The 24393-nt window shown below is 31.5% G+C and overlaps 4 protein-coding genes across 9 annotated transcripts; 2 read left to right on the top strand and 2 right to left on the bottom strand.

Annotated features, from left to right (window-relative positions):
• The first annotated feature begins 375 nt into the window (after positions 1–375).
• On the top strand, positions 376–5447 carry LOC112707949 (NAD-dependent protein deacylase SRT2). Of its 2 annotated transcripts, XM_025760001.3 has the most exons (11): positions 376–651; positions 1461–1503; positions 1813–2053; positions 2181–2246; positions 2489–2534; positions 3131–3291; positions 3386–3515; positions 3790–3954; positions 4298–4425; positions 4895–4994; positions 5085–5447. In XM_025760001.3, the coding sequence occupies exons 1-11, from the start codon at positions 424–426 to the stop codon at positions 5139–5141; spliced, it is 1365 nt and encodes a 454-aa protein (XP_025615786.1). In that variant the 5' UTR covers positions 376–423; the 3' UTR covers positions 5142–5447. The 2 variants fall into 2 exon arrangements, 1 of the variants encoding a protein (XP_025615786.1); XR_011864944.1 differs by lacking the exon at positions 4298–4425 and having other exon boundaries at positions 4426–4994.
• Positions 5448–5727: 280 nt separating this feature from the next.
• Positions 5728–10517, bottom strand: LOC112707948 (RNA polymerase II transcriptional coactivator KIWI). 4 transcript variants are annotated; one of them, XM_072201554.1, is made up of 6 exons: positions 9972–10426; positions 7836–7999; positions 7429–7623; positions 7136–7241; positions 6048–6070; positions 5728–5952 (listed from the first exon to the last, which is right to left on the bottom strand). In XM_072201554.1, the coding sequence occupies exons 3-6, from the start codon at positions 7573–7575 to the stop codon at positions 5893–5895; spliced, it is 336 nt and encodes a 111-aa protein (XP_072057655.1). In that variant the 5' UTR covers positions 7576–7623; positions 7836–7999; positions 9972–10426; the 3' UTR covers positions 5728–5892. The 4 variants fall into 4 exon arrangements, with proteins under 4 accessions (XP_072057655.1, XP_072057653.1, XP_025615785.1 ...); XM_072201552.1 differs by lacking the exon at positions 7836–7999 and having other exon boundaries at positions 9972–10467; XM_025760000.3 differs by lacking the exons at positions 7836–7999; positions 9972–10426 and adding an exon at positions 8323–8341.
• Positions 10518–16467: 5950 nt separating this feature from the next.
• On the top strand, positions 16468–21616 carry LOC112707946 (vacuolar protein sorting-associated protein 20 homolog 1). 2 transcript variants are annotated; one of them, XM_025759998.3, is made up of 8 exons: positions 16468–16879; positions 17139–17217; positions 17789–18010; positions 19631–19783; positions 19992–20144; positions 20349–20432; positions 20715–20838; positions 21161–21616. In XM_025759998.3, the coding sequence occupies exons 3-8, from the start codon at positions 17909–17911 to the stop codon at positions 21184–21186; spliced, it is 642 nt and encodes a 213-aa protein (XP_025615783.1). In that variant the 5' UTR covers positions 16468–16879; positions 17139–17217; positions 17789–17908; the 3' UTR covers positions 21187–21616. The 2 variants fall into 2 exon arrangements, with proteins under 2 accessions (XP_025615783.1, XP_025615784.1); XM_025759999.3 differs by lacking the exon at positions 17139–17217 and having other exon boundaries at positions 16471–16879.
• A 563-nt stretch (positions 21617–22179) lies between these two features.
• Positions 22180–24346, bottom strand: LOC112707945 (F-box protein CPR1-like). Its single transcript, XM_025759997.3, has 2 exons — positions 22994–24346; positions 22180–22775 (listed from the first exon to the last, which is right to left on the bottom strand). The coding sequence occupies exons 1-2, from the start codon at positions 23667–23669 to the stop codon at positions 22702–22704; spliced, it is 750 nt and encodes a 249-aa protein (XP_025615782.1). The 5' UTR covers positions 23670–24346; the 3' UTR covers positions 22180–22701.
• Between the last annotated feature and the right edge of the window lie 47 nt (positions 24347–24393).

The following is a 24393-nucleotide window of genomic DNA, read 5'->3' as shown; positions in this document are numbered from 1 at the left end:
CTTTTATTAAATAGAATAAACCCAATTTTAGTATCTATTAAGTAGAAGTAAATTCTATATTTTACTTTATAATAAATATAGGGCTTGTTTGGGTGAGTTTTTAAGAAAATATCTTTTTTTGAGTTATCTTTTTTTAAAAGATCTTATAGAGAACTAAAAGTAATTTTATGTTTAGATATCTTATGTAAAAATACTTTTTATCTATCAATTATATTTGGCCATAACAATATAAAAATACTTTTTTATTTATTTATTACATAAAAAATATTTTTTAAAAATTTTTTTTTAACAAAATAATAATATCTAAACATGTATATAATATTAAAATTTATTTTAATCTCTATTTCTTTGGTTTTGTCAATCAATTTCAGTCTATTTTCCAAAGGCTACCAAAATGTTATGGTTCTACGGTACGGCTAATGTATGTTCACCAAAATTGAGAGCACCCAAAAAAAAAAATGTAATAACGAAAAGAAGAGTTTGGGCGGCGAAGAAGACAGCAACGTGGAGAGGTGGGTGAGGCAGGCGATGGCAGTTATTAGCAACAAATCAACAATGCTCGGAACGCGATTCTCATTCTCCATTCATCATTCATCCATCGCCATGTCTCTCTCTTTCCATTCTCACTCACCATCCTCTCTTTCTCCGTCGGTCAGTTCTCCTATCACCAACTTCTTTATTGTGTTCGGCATTTAATTCTTAAACTTGTAATTTTTAGTTCATGAAAATTCTCGACTGTGAACTTCCTATTTATCTCAATTCTCAAATTTTTCTCTTTTCAGCTCCATTTAATTGGTTAGTACTAGTATAACGTCAATTCACTTCCAAGTTCAAACTGTTACAGGAAATAAAAATACACTTCTTTGTTCAGAAACGGAATATATCGTAGGTAGTGAACTTAAAATGGTATTCCAAATATAATTTTGTCACTCAATTTGGTTCCTCAATCTTGTTGCAGCTCAATTTGGTCTCTCGATCTCTATTTCGTAAATGCCATGATGATGATAGCATGGATGAGGGATTGAGGGACCAAATAAGGTCACAAAATCAAATTGGAAGACCATTTGGGTCAATTGAAATTAAGAGACTAAATTGAGTCAAAGAATTAACTTTAGAGGAACATTTTGGGTTAAAGTAATTTTGAGAGAATAAATTATATCCTATGTCAAATTTGAAGAACCAAATTGAGTTTTTACTCCTTTGTGTCTGTTTGGTAATAGTGCGTGCGATGGTGACAGAAAACACAAGAATTCTGTTTTTGAGTAGGCAATCCCTATTTTCCTTTCCAAACAAGTCACAACGATCGTCTTTGTATTTCTATCCCTGTATTTATATATCTTGTATCTCAAATCAAACACTGCCTAAGAATTCAAGTAATGTGATATCTTTCAGTTGCCTTACTGCTTCTTCTGCATTATTACTGAATTACTTGTTAAATGTGGTTTTCTTTTAACATGCAGTCTCTTAGGATCGCAAGGAGCTTCCTAGGGACTGTTATGACAGGCAAGTATGAACTATGTTTCTTTTTCTATTTACAAGCTTCTTATGCTTAACTGTTGAGAAACTTACAATTGCAGTTTTGATATGTGTTATTTTGACTCGCTCTTGCCTTGTGTACTGAGCTAACTCAAGACTCCTTTAACATTAGATGGAGCATGGGGCTGACCAAACATGGGTCCCATATTCTATCCAATAAGAGAGAGATGTGTGTCACCCTGCTCTAAATGATTAAAAAAACATTTCTCTAGCAGTTCTTATACTGTATTTCGTATTTTGTATCATGTTCTTGATTTTTTGTTTTCATGGTCATAGATTTCTTTCAACCAAGACTTGGAAATTGGCACTTAACAAGAAGAGGTGGAAGATTGATATCATTTAAGGGCTGTGTGAAATTCGTACATACCACATGCCGTATCTCTATCCCCGGTACCTCGCCAGGAAATGATGTTAAACCCCCATCTAACAATAGCTTCAGGGATAAGAAAGCAGTTCCTGATGCAGACCCTCCCAGTATCAAAGATGTTAACCTTTTGTATCAATTTTTTGACCAAAGGTTATTACTCTATTGTCAGTTTCAAGATTTTACTGGTCCATGTTGAGATAGAGATAGAACACAAATTATCATTTATATTCTACATTGTTTAACAGTTTGCTAACTACATTGTGATTCTAACATACAGTACCAAGCTCATGGTGTTGACTGGAGCTGGAATTAGCACAGAGTGTGGGATCCCTGACTATCGAAGGTTCTGGTTCTTTTGCCCACAACTTACTGATATTGTGAGGTTAATCAGCATGTTTATTGGGAAGCTGTAACGGATGTCATTACAATCTGAATTGAAACTTACCAATCTTTTTGTTCAATGATATCGAAACTTTGACCATTTTTACAATTGGAGATTGGTCCATAAAACTCAGATTACTTAGTTTGACAAGGCTTGTTGTTCTTCTTGGTTCTCTTTCACTGACAATACCTTATTAATTGCAGCCCCAATGGAGCTTATAGTACCGGTTTCCGACCAATAACTCATCAGGTGATCTAAAGGCATGTTCACCAGATTCGCTTCCTATATTCAGCTTAGCTAGTGCCTAAATATGATAGGAAAATGTGGCCAACAGTAACAAAAGTTAAGGATAGGGAACGTAAATACCTTTTAGATATCAGGTTATCAGTTGCACTTTAATGACTTGGAAATTCAAGGTATTTATCACCTTCTGACACAGTAGATTATAGTCCAGAGAAAAATTGCCCACAATATCTATCATATATATGGTTGAGTTCCTCAAATGAGAAGAAAAGCTATTTTGAGTTATTGAGTCAATACCCACTAGAAGTATAGAACAGAATATTTATAACTCAGCTTCATTAAAGCCAAGCAAGCCATTATAGGGGACCTAGAATTCTATCTTTCTATAATTGAATTAAAAGATTCAATTTTTCATAAATCAATATGTCTATACAATGTGCACTTTTAACTTAAGGTTTATGGCAATGACCGAAGAAGTTTTGAAGCACAGCTAGATCTTTGTGCCAACATTAGTAATGAGTATTCAGGAATTTCATTATTAACTGCATCATTTAATCTTAGTCTCTGCTTTTTATTCCTCCTTTCTTTTGACATTTAAACAGGAGTTTCTCCGTTCAAGTCGAGCCCGGAGGCGATATTGGGCAAGGAGCTATGCTGGGTGGAGGCGATTTACTGCAGCACAACCTAGTGCTGCCCATCGTGCTTTGGCAACATTGGAGAAGGCTGGCCGCATTGATTTTATGATTACCCAAAATGTTGATAGGTTTCCATTAATCTACCCTTGGATACGATTGATTGGAAAAGTAAGATATTAATAGCAAGCCTAGCACTGAATTTTGATTCTTCTTGTCTTTCAGGCTTCATCATCGCGCCGGTAGCAATCCATTAGAGTTGCATGGTACTGTATACACTGTAATTTGTATAGATTGTGGGCATTCCTTTTCCCGAAGCTTGTTTCAGGATCAACTGAAGGAGCTTAATCCAAAGGTTAGTATTATCAACTTAGATTCTGAAGAAATTTGTCTCGTCTGAACAATAAATATTAAAAAATCACTTATATTATTATTATTATTATTATTATTATTATTATTATTATTATAAATGATGATGAAGGCAGTCCTTGAGTTATCTTTATAATTATGTTCATATGTTTCAACCATTTATATCATTATCTTGCGTGCCTAATGAAGTGATATCTGTTCTGATATTCCATTTCGTAATGAATCTTTTTTTTTTTTGTGAAATTGATGTTATACAACAGTGGGCAGAAGCAATTGAAAATTTGGACCACGGAGACCCTGGGTCAGACAAGAGCTTTGGCATGAAACAAAGACCTGATGGTGATATTGAGATTGATGAAAAGTTTTGGGAGGAAGATTTTGTCCTTCCAACCTGTCAGAAGTGCAATGGAGTCCTCAAACCTGAGGTAGGCCACCTTGCTTCTTTTAGTTGAAATGTTTTTCTGTTACTCATGTCAAGTTGCAGATATGTTCGTGCTGGTATGTATAAAGTTATTCTCTATTGCCGTAGCCGATGATAATTGCAGACCATAGAATTGAAGCATAATCAATGAATTTTTCCTCCCCTTATAATATTTACTATCTGATGGGTCAACAGATAACCAATGAACAAAGTTATTCCATGAAAAGTAAATTCATAATTGTTCAGCCATGTGCTTTGTTTTTACCTGATCATTTTGATTGGTGTCTAATTTTGTTCCGCCATGTGTAAACTACCTGCGTAAATCACATGTGGGATGATTTATGCAGGTTGTCTTCTTTGGTGATAATGTTCCCAAGGACAGAGCTGATATGGCAATGGAAGCATCTAAAAGATGTGATGCTTTGCTTGTGCTAGGATCCTCTCTGATGACCTTCTCTGCTTTTCGACTTGTCAGGTAGATTTCAAAATGTGTAGATCCTCCCACAAACAGTTGATAGAGTCCAATGCGACAGCAAAATCCTTCATCATCTAGGGCAGTGTCCTCTTTACAGGGGTCCTATCAGATTCCCATCAACATTGCTCAAGATTAATACACAATATAATTTTCTGACAAGTTCCATCTACTTTATTAAAGTATTATTATTGACATGCAAAATAAATCAACTTTGATGATGCTGCTTCCGAGACTTAATAATGCTGCTTTACATATGAATGAACAAATCTATAGAATATAGACCAGTATTTTGAATTAGATAATTGAGTAGGATAGGAATTCATTCACATGCATTCCACAAAGCGCTAGTGTGCTGTGTACCATTAATGCATGGAAATCTGAATAAAATATATGAGATGATTTACAATCAATAGGTCGTCTTTCTATTTGGTCAGTGGTATCTGACATGCATATCTTAAAACTTTCACAGGGCAGCTCATGAAGCTGGTGCTGCCACTGCAATTGTAAATATCGGGGAGACACGTGCTGATGATTTTGTACCCTTGAAAATCAATGCACGCTTGGGTGAGGTATGCCTTGAGTTCATATTAACTGGCAATTCTGAATGCCGCATGTTTCTTCAACTCCCCAGATCTCAAAGAGTCATTACTTTGTTGCAGATTCTTCCAAGAGTACTTAACACCGGATCCATAACAGTACCTGCCGTGCAGTTATAGAAGACAACAAGACGTATCCAGGTGTATTGTTGAATTCAACAATGCTGCAATACTTGTAATTTGGATAATGTACAATAGATTGGTCGTAGCAGTTTGTTGTGCCAAGTTTACAGAAGTAATAATGTTAAGTTATTGATTTAGTTACTACATTGTCACAGGATGCTCAGATAAATTTGGCTACCTGGGTTTTATCCTATCATTCTTGTAATATGTATTGTAATGGCACAGACCGAGTTAAGGACTGATGTAATCGACACTCATGTACCCATTCATGGATTTTTATGTGAGATGTAATTTAGCATATAATACCCTTTCTGGCCATTTTTTTTAAGACTACAAATAAGCTACACGCAAATTGGCACATGATAGAGATTTGTTTAGCTTCAAATTTTCATTCTTTTATTTTTATTTGAATTAGTTTGTCTATAAAATTTTGCCAAAAAAAAAATTCATTTTTCTCTTCCAGAAAAATCATGAAATTTTAAAAATTTAAAATAGGAAAGAAAAGTATAAACTAGATGTTTAAGCCATAAAAAGTAAAAAGTGATTAGCAAAGAGAGGGCCATGAGAAAATTGCACCAACAGATTATCTGAACAACACAAGTGCAGTTAACTGATTACTACTAACTAGCATATTAGTATGTAGAAGATGGTAAATCACTTTACATGCATCAAGTTATGCAGGGGCTATCTGTGCCGCTAATTGCCAAAAACAAAAACATGAGGCCTACAACAAAGCTACTACATTTCTTCAGGAATTCTCAGTAACTGCCTTGTCAATTTCTTCAACGTGGTTACGAAGCACATTCCACTGCACACAACAAAAATGAAAGTTATTGGTTGAATAACAACGGAGAGATAAGTAAAACAAACAAATAAATTAATGAACATAGTTTTAACATATACCTGATCCATGGTCAACGAGATACCTGAAGACAAGTATGAAAAATGTTAATGTAGCTCATTCTATAAATCACTCTATCAAACAAAACTACCACAACCAAGTGTTGACTAAATAGATCAGTAATGACATTGAACTCTATCAGCAACCAAATTACTCAGCAAAAGCAAAAATACAAAACAAGCTAAAGCTTATGTTGTCATTTTCAATCTTATTTATTTTTAGAATTTTCATGTATTGTTTTTACTTTTTATTTCAGATAATCCTAAAATTAGAAAGCTATGAAAATGAAAACACAGAAAATTCTCACAAGCCAAACACAAACTATAGGTGTTCGACTTCATTGAGTTTTACCAAACAGAAACTACAGTTACTCAACTTCATACAGTTCAAACTAACAACATTCTAAAAGAATCTCCAAGGTATATATATACAGCACACACTAAGAAATCAAAATTCAACAATTCAAAAGTAAACTTCAGTATGAATTATTCACCAAAATTGCAGTAGAAGCTATTCAAAAATTATAGTGTAAATTGTAACTTTTAACGTTTACCAATCAATGCATTCAAGTTACCAAAGATCATCAACACATGGCATATCATGTCAGTGCACTACAAATTAATAACACCTGTAGGGACCAAAAAGAAGGTAATCCAGAAACAGAGCACATGAATTCTAGATGCAGAACCCTTGCAGTGATAATGACAGTGACACATATTATACATTCAAGAGCAGGAAACGCAATTATCAGCAAACAACTAAATTCACAGCATTTAACTTACAAAGAGAAAGTCATTAAGGAAAACAAAAAACAAAAAAACTAAACCCAAAACACTAAACCATAAACAAAAGCCCATCCACGGACTAATTCAACCTACCCACTAAAATGAATTAGTCTCACCATTCCCCAATTCATTACAAGAGCCAACCACTGTCTAGTAACAACTGAACCCTAAAATACAATGGAATCATGAAATCATACATGAACTTGAACAAAAGAAAACCACACTAATTATTATTAACTTATAAATAAATAAAATAGAGAGTAAGAGATGCTGAAACAATTGAAAAACCGTGAAGGAAGCATAACCTTTCTTTCCAGGGAGTTGCTTGCCATCTTTGACGTAAAACTCACGAATGTCGACGACAATTCTCCCCTGCCAGTTCCTCACCGAAACCCTCCTGTTCTTCGAAATCTAAAATTAATTTCATCATTTCCAGAGAAAATAGAAATAATCAGCAGATTATTATTATTATTATAGAAATTTAAAAAAATGAAGCAAAAAATAAAAGGAAAAACCCTAGCAAAGTAGACGAAGGGGTTTGCGTTGTGCTATGCGAGGTGAGAAGTTAAGAAATGAATGGTGAGTGAGTGTAATTCACCTCGCAGACAACGATTGAGTCGGGGTCCTCAGAATCGGCGTTGGTGGTGGTGGCGGTTTTGGAGGTTTTCTTGGGCGGTGCATGGCCTTCAGAGTCGCCATCAGAAGCGTTGTCATGCTCCTCCTTCCTCTTGCCCTTTGAAGACATGGTTCCTCTTCTCTTCGATGAGTGTGAGATTGAGAGTAACTTGCTTCGCTGCAATTTAAAAAGATAAAATGATTTACGTATTTATATAGCGAAATGATAGTGGTAGAAAGTGAGATCGAGAAATTTGAGAGCCAAAAATCAAAACGTGCAGGTTCTTTTGGCGCCCAAATAAAAACGATGGAAACAATTAGACTAAATCCCCATTTTGGTCCCTGAGATTCACGCGATTACTCATTTTGGTCCTCGAAATTCAAAATTACCTATACTGGTCCTCCAGATTCAAGTTTTGGCATCAATATGGTCCTTCACTCTTTCCGGTGATGATTAGGCAAATGGAGTGCTGAGATAACACCCTTCCTGTCACGTTGGACGCTGTAACGGCTAGTTAATGTAGCGATGGTTGTATTTGTATCCAATTTAGTTCCTGTTATTAAAACTTTGTCATTATAACTCAGATAAATAATAAGATAATTAGGGTTTCATGGACTAAATTGGATACAAATACAATCCTCGCCACATTAACTAGCCATTACAGCGTCCAACGTGACAGGAAGGGTGTCATCTCAACACTCCATTTGCCTAAGGGACCATATTGGTGCCAAAACTTGAATCTGGAGGACCAGTATAGGTAATTTTGAATTTCGGGGATCAAAATGAGTAATCGCGTGAATCTCAGGGACCAAAATGGGGATTTAGTCGAAACAATTATAAAAAAGGAAAAAATAGAGAGAGAGAGAAGAGAGTTACTGAATAGTCACAAATAAGCTTGGTAGGGAAGCAACTACACTGCTAATGTGAGGACTGAGGAGTACTGAAGAGTGTGGTGTTAATGTCCATTAATTAAACCTGCTTTCGTTTATTCGAGATAGAACAGCCAAAATAAAGTATTGAAAATCTTAATTTATCTATGGAGTTTAACAAAATAATAAATAAGATACGAACAAATTATAAAAGGTAAAGTATTGATTTTATTCCTAATATTTGGATTAATCTAAAAATTGTTTTAACGTTTATATTCTTTTATTTAAGTTTTTGGTGTTTTAAAATCGTCAAATGTTAATATAATTGACGGTAGGATAATATTGAGACGATTTTAAAATATTAAAAACTTAAATAAAATAAAAATATTAAGAACTCATTACATTTGAGAGAATTATCAAATAAAGTAAAATAAAATATGAGTGAATTTTAATAGATTCTTCTTGCTCACGTATGGTGGATATTATTAATAGATTCTTCTTGCTCTTCGATGAGTGGAGTGGTAGTGAATCCTATAGTTATTGATGGCAATGTAGGGTTGTTTGTTCTTTATTATTTTATATGCTCCACCTTGTTGTGTTCAGTTTTTTCCTTAAAAAAAATAAGAGTGAATTTTAATGGAATAAATTGCATTATCAATTTAAGTAAAATGAAAATAAATTATATTTTTTATCTTTAATATATCAATTTTTTTTAAGTTTAATTTAAATAATTTTGCTATACTTTAATAATATTATTTTTTACGATATATAATTATTTAATTATTTTTTAATTATATTTAAGTAAATTATTTTTAATCACATTATTTTTATTTTAAATAAATTTATTTTTTAAAAATTTTACTCTTAAAAATTTGTATAATTATAAAATACTGGTAGAATAACTAGTAAATCTGAATAGAAAAAAACTGGTACATATAATATAAAGTAATTTTTTGTCTTTTAATACATATATAATAATGTATAAATTATATCTTTATATCCCTAACATTTTAAAATTATCTCAATATTATTCTACCATCAATTTTATTAATGAGGTCACTGACGATGGAACAATATTAAAATAATTTTAAAACATTATAAACTTAAATATGACGATTTAGGCATTAGAGATTTTTTTTTTAGTTGCTCACGGTATTTTCTAAGGACTAATCCGTCGTGGATTTGAACTTCATTTAAGGATTTATCGCTGACCAATAGATTGCTGCAGATACAAAGCAAGATTCGAATTTCCGACACTTATTTAAGCAGACGAGTGAGCTAATCAATCGACTAATCCAAATTTATTAGCATTAGAGATATTTATACGCCAACTCAACAATAAAGTCAAGCCTAAAGTGAATAAACTCAACCTAAAAAAGAAAGGTCTAAGGAGGACCTTCTCCCATTTGTCCCACCTACATGGAGAATGGGCTCACCAATCTCAATTGAAAATTTTGGATTGAAGTTAATTTCAGGCAACAAATAGATAATAATCAGAATTTTGAGTGGAGGGACATCTTCATTCTAATTATTTGAAGACTATGGTTTTGACGCAATAGAAAAATTTACGAGTAAAACTACAAGAGACCACCCAACCCACAAACAAAAATCATCAAACAAGTGACTGAAATTAAAAAAGCTATGAAGAGGTCTTACCAGGTCAGCCGCCAAGGAAGAAAAATAGAGAAACATGTCAATTGAAAGCTGCCTCCAGAGGAATGGGTGAAGCCTAAACTCAGATAGGACTGCCGCCAAGGAAGAAAAATAGAGAAACATGTCAATTGAAAGCTGCCTCCAGAGGAATGGGTGAAGCCTAAACTCAGATAGGACTGTACAGATGAACCCAGGTAAAAGTGGATGTGGCAATCTTCTGAGGAATAATGAAGGACAGTGGATTACTGATTTTTCACATCGAACTAGAGAAGCGACGACATTCACAACAGAACTATGGGGAGTGGTTAAGGGATTAGAATTTGCATGGACGATGGGTTTCAGAAAAGTGGTAGTGAAAATAGATGCTGCGGTGGTGGTTCAAAGACTCAACGGAGGAAAGAAATTGGCCTCCCATCCAAATATTGTATTTAGAAAAGTGAATGAGTGGAAAAGAAAGGATTGGAGTTTACTTTTTGTACAAATTTATAGATAATGCAATAGATTTGTTGATTGTCTAGCAAAAAAGAGTTTAAGACTTTAAATTTAGATGATGATTTTGTATTTTGAGATTTACCTCCTTCAAATTTAGTTAGTATCCTAAGTGATGATGAAACAGGGGCTACTTTACTCTGTTTAGTTTGTATGTAGTTCTTTGTTACTTGGATTTTCATAACCCTATTTTAATACCAAAAAAAATGATTAAACTATTATTCTTGCTATATAAATACTTTTTCATAATTCAAGTATTTTTTCAATCTCAATTTACTAAAAATTTGTCTAAATTTTTCTTAACTTAAATATCAAAGTTCATTCACTAAAAGATTTTGGACAGCTTTATTTTATTAGAGGAGACGTCGATACTACTACTGGTAGGTATATGGACTTTACATATTTAGGTCTAAATCATCTATTTTAAGTAAATTTTGGAATAAGAGACATTTTTAAAACTTAATCCAAACATTAAAAATAAACTACTATTTTTTCTATAAACTAGTGTATGTTTCTGTACCTTGTACGGGATAATATATAAAATTATATTAAAAAATTTATTAAAAAATTAATAATATATATAATAATTATTATTATAAATATTTTATAAAATTATAATTAAAATCAAATCTCAAAATTTTTAATATTAAAATATTAAAATAATTAGTATTTGTTTTAATCAATTTGAATTTGTTAAGTGATTATCTCACTCGTCCACTTAAACAACTATTAGGAGTTAGAATCTCGTCTTGTGTATATAGCAATGCATTGGCTAGCGTTAAACTCTTAATAAATGGAGTATCAATACGTCGTTAGACTTAGCAGGAGTTTCCGAATACGCAGGTACCCGACCCTTTCATACCCGGATGGAAAGGGTAATAACTTGACCCAAGTTGAGACAGATTTTGCTCAAGACATGGTATATGGTCGGGTTTAGGGTGTACCCGCCCCGAATATATACATATAAACACTTTGTAGGAATTAGGATTTGCCTCACATCACAGATGATTCATAGCTTCAATCTATACTCTATATCCATGCAAGATAAACTCAGTCATCCTCACCCAAAATTTTCTTCTTTTCGACTTATTCACAAAAAAACCGCATAGACGCGTCATGTTGTTGCTGAGTCCATCGCCGCCTACCTATTCACAACTCCCATCTTTCTTCACAAGGGACGGACCCACGTTTAATATAGAGGGGGCATTTGCCCCCGCAATTTTTTTTTTAAAAAAATTAATACTTATATACTTATATACCACTTATTATATTATATTTGTCTCGAAATAAAATATAAATAGTTCTTTTGTATTTTATGCTAAAAAATATTTTGTTAAACTTAACACATAATAATTATATTGTTAAATTTGATTTAGTATGAAAAATAAATAAATACACTAAAAAAAGTGATAATTAATTATATTATATTAGTTAATTAATTAATAAATAAATTAAAAATTAGTTTTCTAATTAAATACAACTTAAATTATTAGTGATTTTTTAAAAATTATTTAAGATAAAAAATATATTATCTATGTATTAATATACTGTAATTATTTTGGTTAAAAAATTTATTTATACTATAAAAATAATAATAAGTAGATTTGATAATTAAATATGAGATAATAAAAAGTAAAATAATTGTTTAAAAATATATATAAAAAAATAATATTTAGTCATGTTAAAAATAAAAAAGTCCTTATAAATATTTTTTTGTTATTTTAAATATTATACTATGTGTATGAAATTATATTTTTATTATTTTAAATATTATAATAATGATTGTGTGTATATTTCTAGTTCTTATCAATATGTATTAGATAGTTCTAATTTTAAATTTTGAATATATCTAAACCAATTTAGATTGGTCAAGTGATCAACTTAGTCATTCGCTTAAGTAAGTATTGAGGGTTCGAATTCCGTCTCGTATGTATAGCAAATCGTTCCCAGCCAATTTTAGATTTTTAAATGAAATTCAAATTCACGACGGATTTGTCCTTAACTTGTTGAGTATTGTGGGAAGCAAAAAAATATCTATACCTAAATTTTATTATATTTTTGTCCCCATTACTAAATTTTTCTGGGTCCGTCATTGTTCACAGCTTATGTCATCATCGCTGCTCATCCCGTTACCGTCGCTGTTGAGCCCGTCGCCACCTTTCTCCTGTCGAGTCCCTTTTCTCTAGGTAAATTTTCCTCCCCCCTCTCTCTCTCTCTTTCTCTCTCTCTCTCTCATTGTGAATATGTTAAATTCTTCTCTTCTTCTTTCACAGACTCATCACTTAGTCGCCTTCGCTATGAGCCTGAACGTTGCCGTTGCAATTTCATATGAGTCTGTCACCGAATAAAATAAAATTTTTATTCAAGTTAAAAATAGACATGCATGAGATCATTTTTGCATGTAATCTCTGAATTTTCTCATCCAAATTTGATCTATGTGGTTGAGTATTTTAGTATGGGATCATCGTGGTTTTGTTGTGACACTAATGTGATAAAAATTTCGGTAATTTCATAACTAATATATGAGATAGACCAGATTATGAAAGTAATAAGAGAAATAACATTCAGATTTGCGCGTAAAATTTATAAGAGGTTATCTCAAGAAAATATATATTTATAACCCAAGTACGTAGAAGATTGTTAGAAAATTATTATTTTTTAATATATTAATTATAATCGCAAATTAAGTAATTTCACATTAAATGACTTATACAACGGTGATCTCATTTATTGTCATAAATGTTGAATTAAATAAGTCATTATTACTTTTGATTTAGATAAATGAGATTAAAATAATAGATATTATTTTATTTGAGTTTTAGAGTTTATTGAGTGTCACACTCAAATATAAATAATGACTTTAGAATTTTGGTCTCCAACACATCAAACTCGCATTCGTAACTCTTTTTCCATAGTAAAATTAAGATTCAGCTCTATCAAAAATACAGAAGATTTTAGTTGACGAATATCAAAGAACCACAAGAGCCAAACTTTCTGATCTCAATCATACTCTCGAATAAAGAGACGCTTCCACGCTCTTAGTTATATTTTTTAATGAGTTAATATGAATGATCTTGAGGTTGAGAAATCCTAAAATTTTCAACTAAAATAAAAATTTTATTCGATCAAATGATAATAAATAATTTTATTGAATTAAATTATATTAATGTGATCATTGGATGATAAAGAATGCTAGAAAAATAAATAAATAATATTTTAAGAGTATAGAAATATTAAATTGTCATTTCAATTTACTTTTTTAATCAACGATAATAAATATCTTAAATTAATTAAACTTTTACAAAAATTATACACCTAAAACTATTTCATTTTTTCAAAAATCTTTTGATAATACAATGGTTCAATGAGAGGTTGACTATTGAGAATTGAGTATAATATTTTTAAATTCATATTTTTAATAAAAAATATACTTAGTTCTATCCATCCTAAATAATTCTATATTCACTATTACTTAACCATCTAAATAATTCTAACATTGATAGAATATTATTTTTAGATGAAAAATTTTTAAAATATATTTATTCTATTTCAAAAATTAATATTCATATTTAACTTAGAATTCCAACAAATATGACAAAAAATATTATATTTTTTAGTTAAAAAATTAAAGTAAAATATCTATAAATATATTTTTGTACTTTAGCTTTAGATTTTTCAAAAAAACTTGGCAAGTTAATGGAATCAAATCATATTTCTATAACATATATAAGAATGTATATTACACATAAATAAAAAAGTTAGGTATAGTAAGAACAAATACATAAATTAAAATAAAATTTAGAAAAATAAGAACCAATAAAATATTGAAGGAAAGAAATATAAATAGAAGAGAAATAAAATTATTAGATGAAAGAGAAATAATTTAATAATTTTTACGTGTATATAAAAGAAGAATAAAAAGAAGATATACATACAGTGCTTTATTTAATTTAGCAAAATTTATGGGAATAAACACATAGAATAAGAGAATAAAAAATAATAATAAAAAGAAGCTAAATATCTGAACTAATATCAAGATATAAAAAATAATAAAATAATGATAATCTATCATAATCTTAATCTTTTAATATAATTAATTAATAATAATATAATTAGTCTACCATAATCAATTTTGTTACTCACTTTAATCTTATTATTCATTTATTGTATCTAAAAAAGTATATAATGTCACATTTATTTTTAAAAAGATGAAACTCTTCAAATACACGGTATAATATATAATTTAAGAACAATAAAATAAAAATATCTATAATTTTATAATAGTATTTGAAATTTTCAATGACGATAATACAAAGTAAATCGACCAAATGAATTCAATAGTTATCCTTTGCACATCTTATTTAAATTTAAATCTTAAAATTTACTTTTATCTTTTTTTTCTAATATCAATTATTTTTGACAAAAAATAGAGAAAAAATTTATTAGACAAAAAAAATCCGATCAAAAAATTATTATAAGGAGATTTATAACTAGAGAAGAAAAGAATAAAAATATTAATAATAATTAAGAAAAAGAAACGAAGCTTGTATTAAAGAATTTTAGAAAAGAAATAATAAAGTTTATATTAATAATAATAATGCTGAGAAATGATATTGCTGCTTTAGACTTTTAACCTTTGTCTTTGACCATCTTTTTTTTGTTTTCTGTTTTTTTTTTAAATTATCAAGTCATAAAAAAATAAAGAACAATTCAAGAAAATGAAAACAGCAAGATCGAAAACAGTAAGATCAATAGTAACTATACAAATCAAAATACATAGGAGAAAAACAAACTATTATATGATAGAATTAACATGAGTATATTTCATCATTAAATAAACAAAGTTAATGCATAACAAAATTACATGTAAAGAGGAAAAAAGAAAAAAGAGTTAAAATATCCAAAGTGATAAAAAGATTATTTTATAGAAGACTATAAAATAATGAACTTCTAACTAAATTAAACTGTACTTATTAAAAGGTTTGTGTGTATTCAAGTTGTGTAAAATGATACAATATAGAAGAGTATTTATATGTACTAAGAGAATCGAAATAATAAAGATGTAATATCCTATAATAAATATTTAGATATGTTAAATAATACTAATTGATCTATACTATATGATATCAAAACAAAAAAGAATTATCGTGCTAATATAATATTATCAATATTATATAAATCATTTTTTGGTATTTATTTTTCTGTGCGTATATAATATTTAATTAGCACATTAAGATATATATAATATTTTGTTAATACATATATAATATAAAGTGATTTACAAATTATTTTATTGAATATTATAAATTAGAGTGATTTATAAATTATTATTAATTCGTATAGAATGTATAATTAAATTTAATAAATTCAATTAGAATAAACAATAAATCTATTTTTTTATTTCAGACTTTATAAATGAATAAATTAATTAACTAATATAATAAATTACAATTAATGTAGTAAAATTAATTAAGTAATATATATTATAATAAATTATATTAATATTTAAATATCTAATCAAATCAATTAGCTGATATAATTAAGTCATATTAATAAATTATATTGAATGAGTTAAAACAATTAAATCGAAACTCGGAGCATGCTACGTCAGCTCCATCATTAAGTGCAGACATCAGTTTACATAATAAAATAGAAAATAGATATTCTAATTATTAATAAATTTATCACAAAAAAATCTAACCATATATCTATATAAAAGATAAATTTCTCTTCACAAAAATATTCAAATCACAAAATACAATTAAAATTTTTTAAATTATTTTATATCAAAATTCTAACTCTAATCTTACTTCATTCTTAATAAATTAAAATAAAATATTATATGTAACTATCTTTATATAAAATTAATTAAATTATTATCAAATAATTCTCAATTAAGAATTTTATATAAAGACAAATACAATTAAGTTTTTGCCTTAAAAAATTCAGCGCAACAATTATTATTCTATTTCAATATGTTATTAATAGTTTAATAGCAGAAACAGAATCAATTATTACCGTGATCATCAATGCCAAATATGAGAGTCAAATTGAATAATTTAAAACTTTAAAAACTAAACTAAAATTAATATAAGTTTAGAGAATAATTTAAATATTATTTCCAAAAAATTACTTAAACATTAAATTTTGATGAATTCATTTAAAAAGTGATCTAAAACTTTTAAATTAACCTGGTCTTAATCACCCAAAAAAAAAAAAGAAAAAAACCTTGTCTTTCCATTGTCTTCAACCTCTAGAACACACCATCACTAAACTTCCACAACAACCACGCCATCATCACCACCATTACTACTCTATCATCACCCACCCACTTCTCCCTCTACTCTCAAAATTGAAAAACTCTGACCTTGAGACCTTCCACTGCAAACCTACCGATCCCTAATTGCGTCTCATCATCAGAGGTAAAATGAAATCTCTTTCGCTCTTCAACGCTTCTCCGCCCCCAACAATCTCTGTACCCTCTCTACTCGAATTCAATTGTATAATTTTATTTCCTCTTCACCCCCCCGTTTTCTATGTTCTGTTTTTATTCTGCTATGAATTGAAATTCCTGGTTGAATTAGCTTAATTTCGTTTTTTTAGGTCTTCTATTCACCTCTCAATTTTTATTGTTGTTCCTTATTTTTCGATTATTTTATTGCGCGGATTGAAAATGAATAGACGTGGGAGCAGAACAGTCTACGCTGGGAACCTCCTTGGTGATATTGGTGAAAGAGAAGTAGAAGATTTGTTTTCAAAGGTACTTTGCTATTTTTGCTCTTCTGGAAGGGGAGGTAAATGCCTTGTCGCTGAATTAGAATAGGTTCTTGTGGAAGTATTTAGTGATTTATTGATATGAAGAAGCTTATTGTACATTTTATGATGGCCTCTTTTGAGACAGCGTAGCTAGGAATAGGATGTGGTAGTGTGGTTGTTGTGGAAGTTTAGGATTTGGAAAAGAAGGATGAAGGTGTTCCAGAGGTTGAAGACAATGGAAGGATAGGGATAGTTTAGGAATATTAGCTAATTTTCTAAAGGAGTCATCCAAAATTTAAGTTTGGGTACTTTTATCTCGAACCTTATGGGTAGAACATTAGTTTCGTTCTTTTATGGGTAGTATTGTTCATTTCCAAATTCCAATAGTTAGCTCTTGTTGTTTTAACCTGTTTGGTAGAAACTGACCAAAAGCAGAACATAGTGGAAGCCGTGGCGTTCGCCCTCTCTCTTCCTTTCACCTTCTCTAAACACCATAACTTTTAAAATTAAAAAAAGGAAAGAAAATAGAAAATTCAAAACATCTTCAAATCATCATCATCCTTTGGTATTTTCAGCTGCTTCTGTTGCTACTACTTTCTTCAATAATTGACGACGAACACTCTCAACAAAACGTCTTCGTAAAGTAAAACCTTAGCTGCAAAGAGAGGAATCAGAAACTAACAAGTGTTCGATCGATGGGAAACATATTTGTGAAGAAACCAAAGGTCACAGATGTCGATCGAGCAATTCTCGCTCTCAAGACCCAAAGGCGTAAGCTTGCTCAATATCAACAAAAGGTGAGTTTTTATTTTTCCCCTTTCAAGTTTGATTCGGGTGAATACGAACAAAGTTAATTATGATTTTTCCTTGCATCTTGTGTTAGATTATTCGAATTTTGTTCTATAAAGGATTCCACTTTTCTTTCAAGCTCTATTTAAGCAAGTTATTTTTGGATTGTATTGGTTTATAATTGGAGTTTGAAACAACCAATTTTCATGTTATCTAATTAAGGATTACGTGTGGCTTCTGAATTTAGTAGCTTTTTTCTAGGTTTTTGGGTGCCTCTTAGTGTTAGCAGAATGCTTTATGTGGAAAACGGTCACTTGTACTAGTTTTTGGAAAATGGAAATTGGATTTCAATAGGAATGACTAATTCGGAAGAGTTAATGTCTATTAGAAATGGTTAAACGGAGTTGCTTCTTTGCTGCTGAGTACTGAAATAGTGAGTTGGATAACCATTCTTTCAAGCTTCATTGGGATCGCACATGCAGATCGGCCAAACTTCCTGGAAGTTGAGATTGCAGTAGTGATCGTTTGGACTTTGGATTTAAGAATTTTAGTGAAAGAATTCAAGATGGATAGTATGCTTTTTGTTGTTGAAGTTTTAGGTTTTCAGCTATTAAGACAGTAGGGTAGACTTGAATGGAAAGATGGCCATTTTCTATATGAGGGGAGTTTGTCTTTGAAGACCCAGCTCATCTTTGTATATATATAGGGAATGGAGGCCTTTGGTTCTTTAGACTCTCACTTTGTTTCACTTAAATGTTTTTCTTTGGATATGCTTTAGGCAATTAGATAAGCGGACCAGCTTAGAACCTAGTCAGAGTGCAGAGCCATTTGCAAGTGTTATGAACTTATGATCATGAGTCCATGATTATGGAGGTGGTTCACTGCAGTTGATTCTATGACTAAAAGTAAAACTTGTGTTGACTTTGGATTTTCTGTCCTAAAAGAATAAGTTTTATTGAAAAGAAAATAGATCAAGTATAAGAGTAGGACATAATAAACTATCTGTGTAAATAATAAATGCCAGTTTTGTCTCATAACAACTCTAATGATGATTGCATTTGCATCCTTTTAGAACTCATTTCTTATTGTTCGAATCACAGTGTTTGTTGCATAGTGTAAGAATATATAAGCGAAGTATCTAGTCTTGACCAATACATTCTCAAGTCTCGACCATTGGTTAAAGCAATCTTGTAATCAAAATGATGTAGCAGGCTTTCTTGTGTTGGATTCCTTTTTCATTGTCAACTCTTATTTTGTGGTAATCAGATAAGTATTCTGACAAGCGTAGATGCATGCATCAAAACTGCCTTTCAGATAAACTTCCCAAAAATTATAAGGTGACCGGTAATAAGTATAGTATAGTCATTTGAATTTGACTTTGCCTCTTGATCCTTTACACATGATATGTAAAAATGTATTCGCTGAACGATGATCAGGCTTACAACCTTATACATCTCATTGTCAACATGGATGGAAGATTTATGTCTCTTATTCTGGTCAAGCTCAAGATAATTGGATCTTATCTTATGTGTCTGTCATTTTATGTAGAGCATGAGTATTATGTATTACCTTATAGAAATGCGTTGCCTTACTTGGGTTGTTTACTTTGTTGTGATTCGTGTTTTCAGCTTGATGCTGTTATTGAAGCAGAAAAGCAAGCAGCAAGAGACTTGATTCGTGAAAAGAAGAAGGATCGGGCCTTGTTGGCCTTGAAAAAGAAAAAGGCACAAGAAGAATTGTTGAAGCAAGTTGATGCTTGGGTTATAAATGTTGAGCAACAAGTAATATTATATTTTATTCTCTTTCTTTTTACCCCTTAATTTTTCGGATTGTTGATGGCTTTACAAACATCTGCCCTGGTGGTGTCAATTCAATCTTTTCCCACTGTGGTGCTTGTTTCAGAAGAGATAATTGTGTATCAATTGCTGCTTTCTTTGTGTCATAATTACACCCCTAATACAAACTCATACATTGATTCTTCTGGTTCAGTTAGCAGATATTGAACTGGCAAGCAAGCAAAAGGCTGTATTTGAAAGCTTAAAGGCTGGTAATGATGCAATGAAAGCTATACAAAGTGAGATAAACATTGAAGATGTTCAGAAGCTTATGGATGATACTGCTGAAGCTAAAGCTTATCAAGATGTGAGCTTGACCTCACTATTATGCTTACTATATCTGCTTTTTTAAAACTTTTTTCATGTCCAGATTAATTTGTGCTAGGGATTTTCTGCTTCAAATTACAGTTTGACTGCTACTTTTCTTTTTCTTTTTCCAATTTCTAGCTGCCAGTTTTTCCGCTTGTACTTGATGCTTGCTCACAGCCACTAATTTTTCTTGAATTTGAAGGAAATTAATGCAATATTAGGAGAGAAATTATCAGCAGAGGATGAGGAGGAGATTTTAGCAGAATTTGAGAACTTGGAAACCCAGGTAATATTAATTGTCAATTTATAGTTTACTTCAGTTGAAATATGAGTTTAATCATAGTAATATGGAAGAGATATATAAACTAGACTTCTAGCAATTAAGTAATATGCGTCAATTAGCTGCTTAATCTAAATGCCTGATAATGCCAACTGCCAGCATAGAATTACTGTATCTGCTTCTTGGCAAAGTTTTGAGGTAGCAATTACTGTAGAGAAAAGAGCTAATTTTTTTTAAATAGTTGACAGAATTGTGTTTCCTTTTTATTTTTTTTCCCTCTCCAACCAGCTTGCAGTCGAAGATCTTCCAGAAGTTCCTTCCTCAGTGCTTCAAGATGACAAACTGGACCTTCCTGATGTCCCAACCAAGGCACCGGCTGCTAGCGAAGCTGAAGTATCTTCAGAAAGAAAAGGTATGTTTTTGTTCCTTTGTCCCTCCAGCGGCACTTGTCTAATCTGCCCTGTGCAGCACATATCAATCCCCAATCCAAATAAATAAATAAATAAAAGAAATGTTATTTCTACCCCTTTAAACACTTTTGAAGGGCCATCAAGATTTGCTTCTGTTAATAATTGGTTGACAACAAGTTTCGATTTTACTCTCAACCAATGTTTTGACCGACACTTTTGGATGTCCCTTCAAAGATGCTAAGCTTAGGGGTATAAATAACAATACATCAAAATGTAAAAGGAGAAAGGAAATTGGCTAACTGCTAATGATTGATAATGCCACAGTTTTGGAGGAACCATTGGCAGCTTGAAGAACATTGTGACTGGAGCTTCTCAACTGTTAGGCAAACGGATGGCGAATCAAATCTGGCCTTTTTCATGTCTGCTTGTACCATTCATTACAAATTGAGTTGCAAATATCATGCATTAGCTTGGGCTTTGATTGGTTTTGATATTTGAAGTGACATTTTGTACATAATTACATATATTATAGTTCAATTTTATACATGAATTATCTCCGGAAAAGAACCATATTATTTTCGCTTGAAAACAGGTTTCTTGTTATAAGCCCTCATTCTCATGGAATGCTAGAATTTTCCATTTCTTGGGTTAACCATTACCTTGTGATAAGGAAAGTAGGAAACCACCATAGTGATGTTTCTACAGGTTCAATTTGTTTATTACTACTTCACTCAAGACAGAAAATACAGATTCATTGGAGTAAGAACTTTATTTGGAGAATGAGATGTTTGTCCATGTGCTGTTGCCCCTGAATATCTACACATGAACTGTTCCTTGCTGGATCATTATAATTTCTGAAATTCCAACACCAATTGTACATATTTTCTTAAAAAAGAAATGTGTAATTTATCTGTTGAGACATCAAACTTTTATCTGTGTAAAATAATACATATGGTGTTTCCCTGAAAACCTACAAAATCTAAGTCAGTTAACGTGATTTCCCTTAAATATTGTATTGAGAGTAATATATCTCGAATTCACCTTTTGAGGAAAAATAATGTCACTTTACAATTAATAATGTCACCTGAGTTCTTGATACTAAAGGTTTTCAACGAATGGCCTAGTTAGTTATATAAGTACAACAACATATTCACTCATCATGTTAGTTATTGTCATTTCAAAATGCATGTTGATTTCTTAACTTTTTTTTTCAATATACTATAAATCTCGAAGGACTAGTTTTAAAACTGAGTGAGTTTTCCTTTCCTTGTTTATTTAATAACAGTGTAAGACTAGTTTTATGACATTTAAGTAGAAATAATTATGTCAAAGGACCTCAGATATGCAACAATAATGCTGAAGCAGGAAAGTCTGATATTATTATTCTGTAACATTTCAGCATTTATCACCTCCTATTATCAGCTCTTAATCCCCCCCAAATAACATGCTTAACTTTCCTACCAGAAAACTGAACCCTGAATAACAATCCACTTTTGCTTGACTTATCGTCAAGATGGGTTATATTTATGTACTTATATGCAGAAAATGGAACTTAATGGTGCCAATACATCTCACTCTTGGCAAATAGAAAATCATTCAGAAAAGTGAATTGATAAACTGATAAATCCACAATTTTCAATGTGGAGTTCACATGTTAAATCTCACACTAAAGTGTGATATTCTGTGTATACATTGCACAACCTGTTACATTGCTTCCATCAATCATCAATGCATAGAAGGAAAGGCAATTAGTTATGTAAGCCTTTTAGAACCATTCAAAGAGGTAATAGTATTGGAAGAACAAGAGTTTTGAGAAGCTTTTTTCCTGCTCAACTTGCCAATGCTACATTTTATTTACAACAGAATCAAGTGTCCAAGTTGTTCCCTTGTTTACCCCTGTTTCCATTCCCTTGTTTGACCTCTTTTTTATTCTGACAGCCTGCGTAAGATCAACCAGTAAAACTCACCGCATTAGACTCTAAAAAGAAATAATATTAATCTTTAAAAACCTCAATTGTTTCAAGACAGGTTTAATGAACTTCAAAACTCACATTTGGTTGCAACTTAATGCATAATCCATACTACTTTTCTTTCTAATCAATCATAATGCAGGCAAAATTAACTGCAACAAAATGGTGCAAAGCACACATTACATACCCTTTTTCATCTTCTTATCCTTGATGCTGCTAGAGACCGCCATGAGACTGTTCGCATGCACAACAAATTTTATGCGGTTGGAAAGCTCACCATAAAGATACCGAGAATGTTTGAGCAGCACTCCACTGACATTATATATGTAGAACACTATTTCATCATCTGAACATCTTCCAATAATATCCCCATTAGCAGATAAGCACAGAGGCTTAAAGTATTTGAGAGGAATTTCATAGAGGGTCCAAGACGACTGCACTTTGTATTCTTTTATCACCCATATCTCAGTTGTATTCTCTTCATATAAATACAGGGCTAGGCACCCTCCTACCAGGACAAAACCGGGTCTAAACAGGACTCTTCCTATTGCCACCACTTCTATCTTGGAGAAACTTCTTTCCTTCAGATCAAAGATAAGAATGTCATTCAAGAACTCATAAGTAGACCAGTGAATAGCGTTACAGAACAACCCATTAGGTTTCAAGTCAGACCAATCCAATGATTTGGGGAGTTCAGCATCGAGATTAATCCATGAATTGCTTCTCAAACAACACAAATCAAAATGGTTTTCGCCGTCTTTACCCTCATATGCTACAACTACTACATAGTCATCTTGTGACACATTGTAACCAAAGCCATATAGAAGCACATCTTGTGACCTCAACATTGCTTGTTGCGGCATTATCCATATAAGAGTATGAGATTCTTTTGCTGGAACCAGTTAGCGGGTTCCATAGGATAAGAAACTGTGGTTTGCATTGTAAGAGTACGAACCCTCTGCAAGAACCAAGAAGATGGAAACAGGTGGTGGCTTCTTCATGAAAGGGAGAGAGATCGCTCTTGTATCAACGCTATCATTATCATCTTGAAGCAGTGCATCGAGGTCAACGGAGCAAGCGTGAGAATTGTCTTGGAGGAAGAGGCATGTATGGGAGGGTGCGAGAGAGTGATCAAGATGGGATTTTGCAAAATGGGGATCGGAAATGAGAGTGTTCCATTGCTTCGAAATGCACCTGAGGCACGCAAGATGTTTGATGGGGATCCTCAGAAGATTGCTCGTAACAGCTCGAGAGGATGGAGGTCGTTGATGCTCTTGAGCTTCTTCTCCATTCTCGATTGCTCCATTGATTGGTTCGTTAGGGTTCTTGGCAGGGAAAAAGATTCACATGCCCTTTCCCTCAATCCGTTTAAAAAAGACTGAGGATTTTCCCGCGTTTTCGCTTTTCTTTTCAGTTCCCACTTCCCAGGTCTTTTGAAACAAAAAATAATGGAATAATGCAACTTTGAAAACAGTTACTTTAGAAAAGCGTTGAAGCAATTTAGGCTAATTTTGTTTATATATATGAATGGAAATGGTTGGGAGGGTAGGGTTGGTGTTGTTTTTTCAATATGAAGTTAATTTTTTG

This window comes from Arachis hypogaea, chromosome 8 (genome assembly GCF_003086295.3).
Source record: "Arachis hypogaea cultivar Tifrunner chromosome 8, arahy.Tifrunner.gnm2.J5K5, whole genome shotgun sequence".
Lineage (NCBI taxonomy): Eukaryota > Viridiplantae > Streptophyta > Magnoliopsida > Fabales > Fabaceae > Arachis > Arachis hypogaea.
The sequence above is the reverse complement of the archived record's forward strand: the minus strand, read 5'-3'. Positions and strand labels throughout refer to the sequence as shown.

Coding starts and splice junctions, on each gene's coding strand:
- LOC112707949 (XM_025760001.3), top strand. CDS start 424: ATGTTCACCAAAATTGAGAGCACCCAAAAAAAAAAATGTAATAACGAA. Junction 2,247..2,488: donor GGGATCCCTGACTATCGAAG/GTTCTGGTTCTT, acceptor TATTAATTGCAG/CCCCAATGGAGCTTATAGTA. Junction 4,995..5,084: donor TCAATGCACGCTTGGGTGAG/GTATGCCTTGAG, acceptor ACTTTGTTGCAG/ATTCTTCCAAGAGTACTTAA.
- LOC112707948 (XM_072201552.1), bottom strand. CDS start 10,091: ATGTTTCTCTATTTTTCTTCCTTGGCGGCAGTCCTATCTGAGTTTAGG. Junction 7,624..9,971: donor CTTCCTTGGCGGCTGACCTG/GTAAGACCTCTT, acceptor TTTAAATTGCAG/CGAAGCAAGTTACTCTCAAT. Junction 7,242..7,428: donor ACTCAATCGTTGTCTGCGAG/GTGAATTACACT, acceptor AATTAATTTTAG/ATTTCGAAGAACAGGAGGGT.
- LOC112707946 (XM_025759998.3), top strand. CDS start 17,909: ATGGGAAACATATTTGTGAAGAAACCAAAGGTCACAGATGTCGATCGA. Junction 18,011..19,630: donor TTGCTCAATATCAACAAAAG/GTGAGTTTTTAT, acceptor TCGTGTTTTCAG/CTTGATGCTGTTATTGAAGC. Junction 20,839..21,160: donor AGTATCTTCAGAAAGAAAAG/GTATGTTTTTGT, acceptor ATAATGCCACAG/TTTTGGAGGAACCATTGGCA.
- LOC112707945 (XM_025759997.3), bottom strand. CDS start 23,669: ATGCCGCAACAAGCAATGTTGAGGTCACAAGATGTGCTTCTATATGGC. Junction 22,776..22,993: donor GGATAAGAAGATGAAAAAGG/GTATGTAATGTG, acceptor GATCTTACGCAG/GCTGTCAGAATAAAAAAGAG.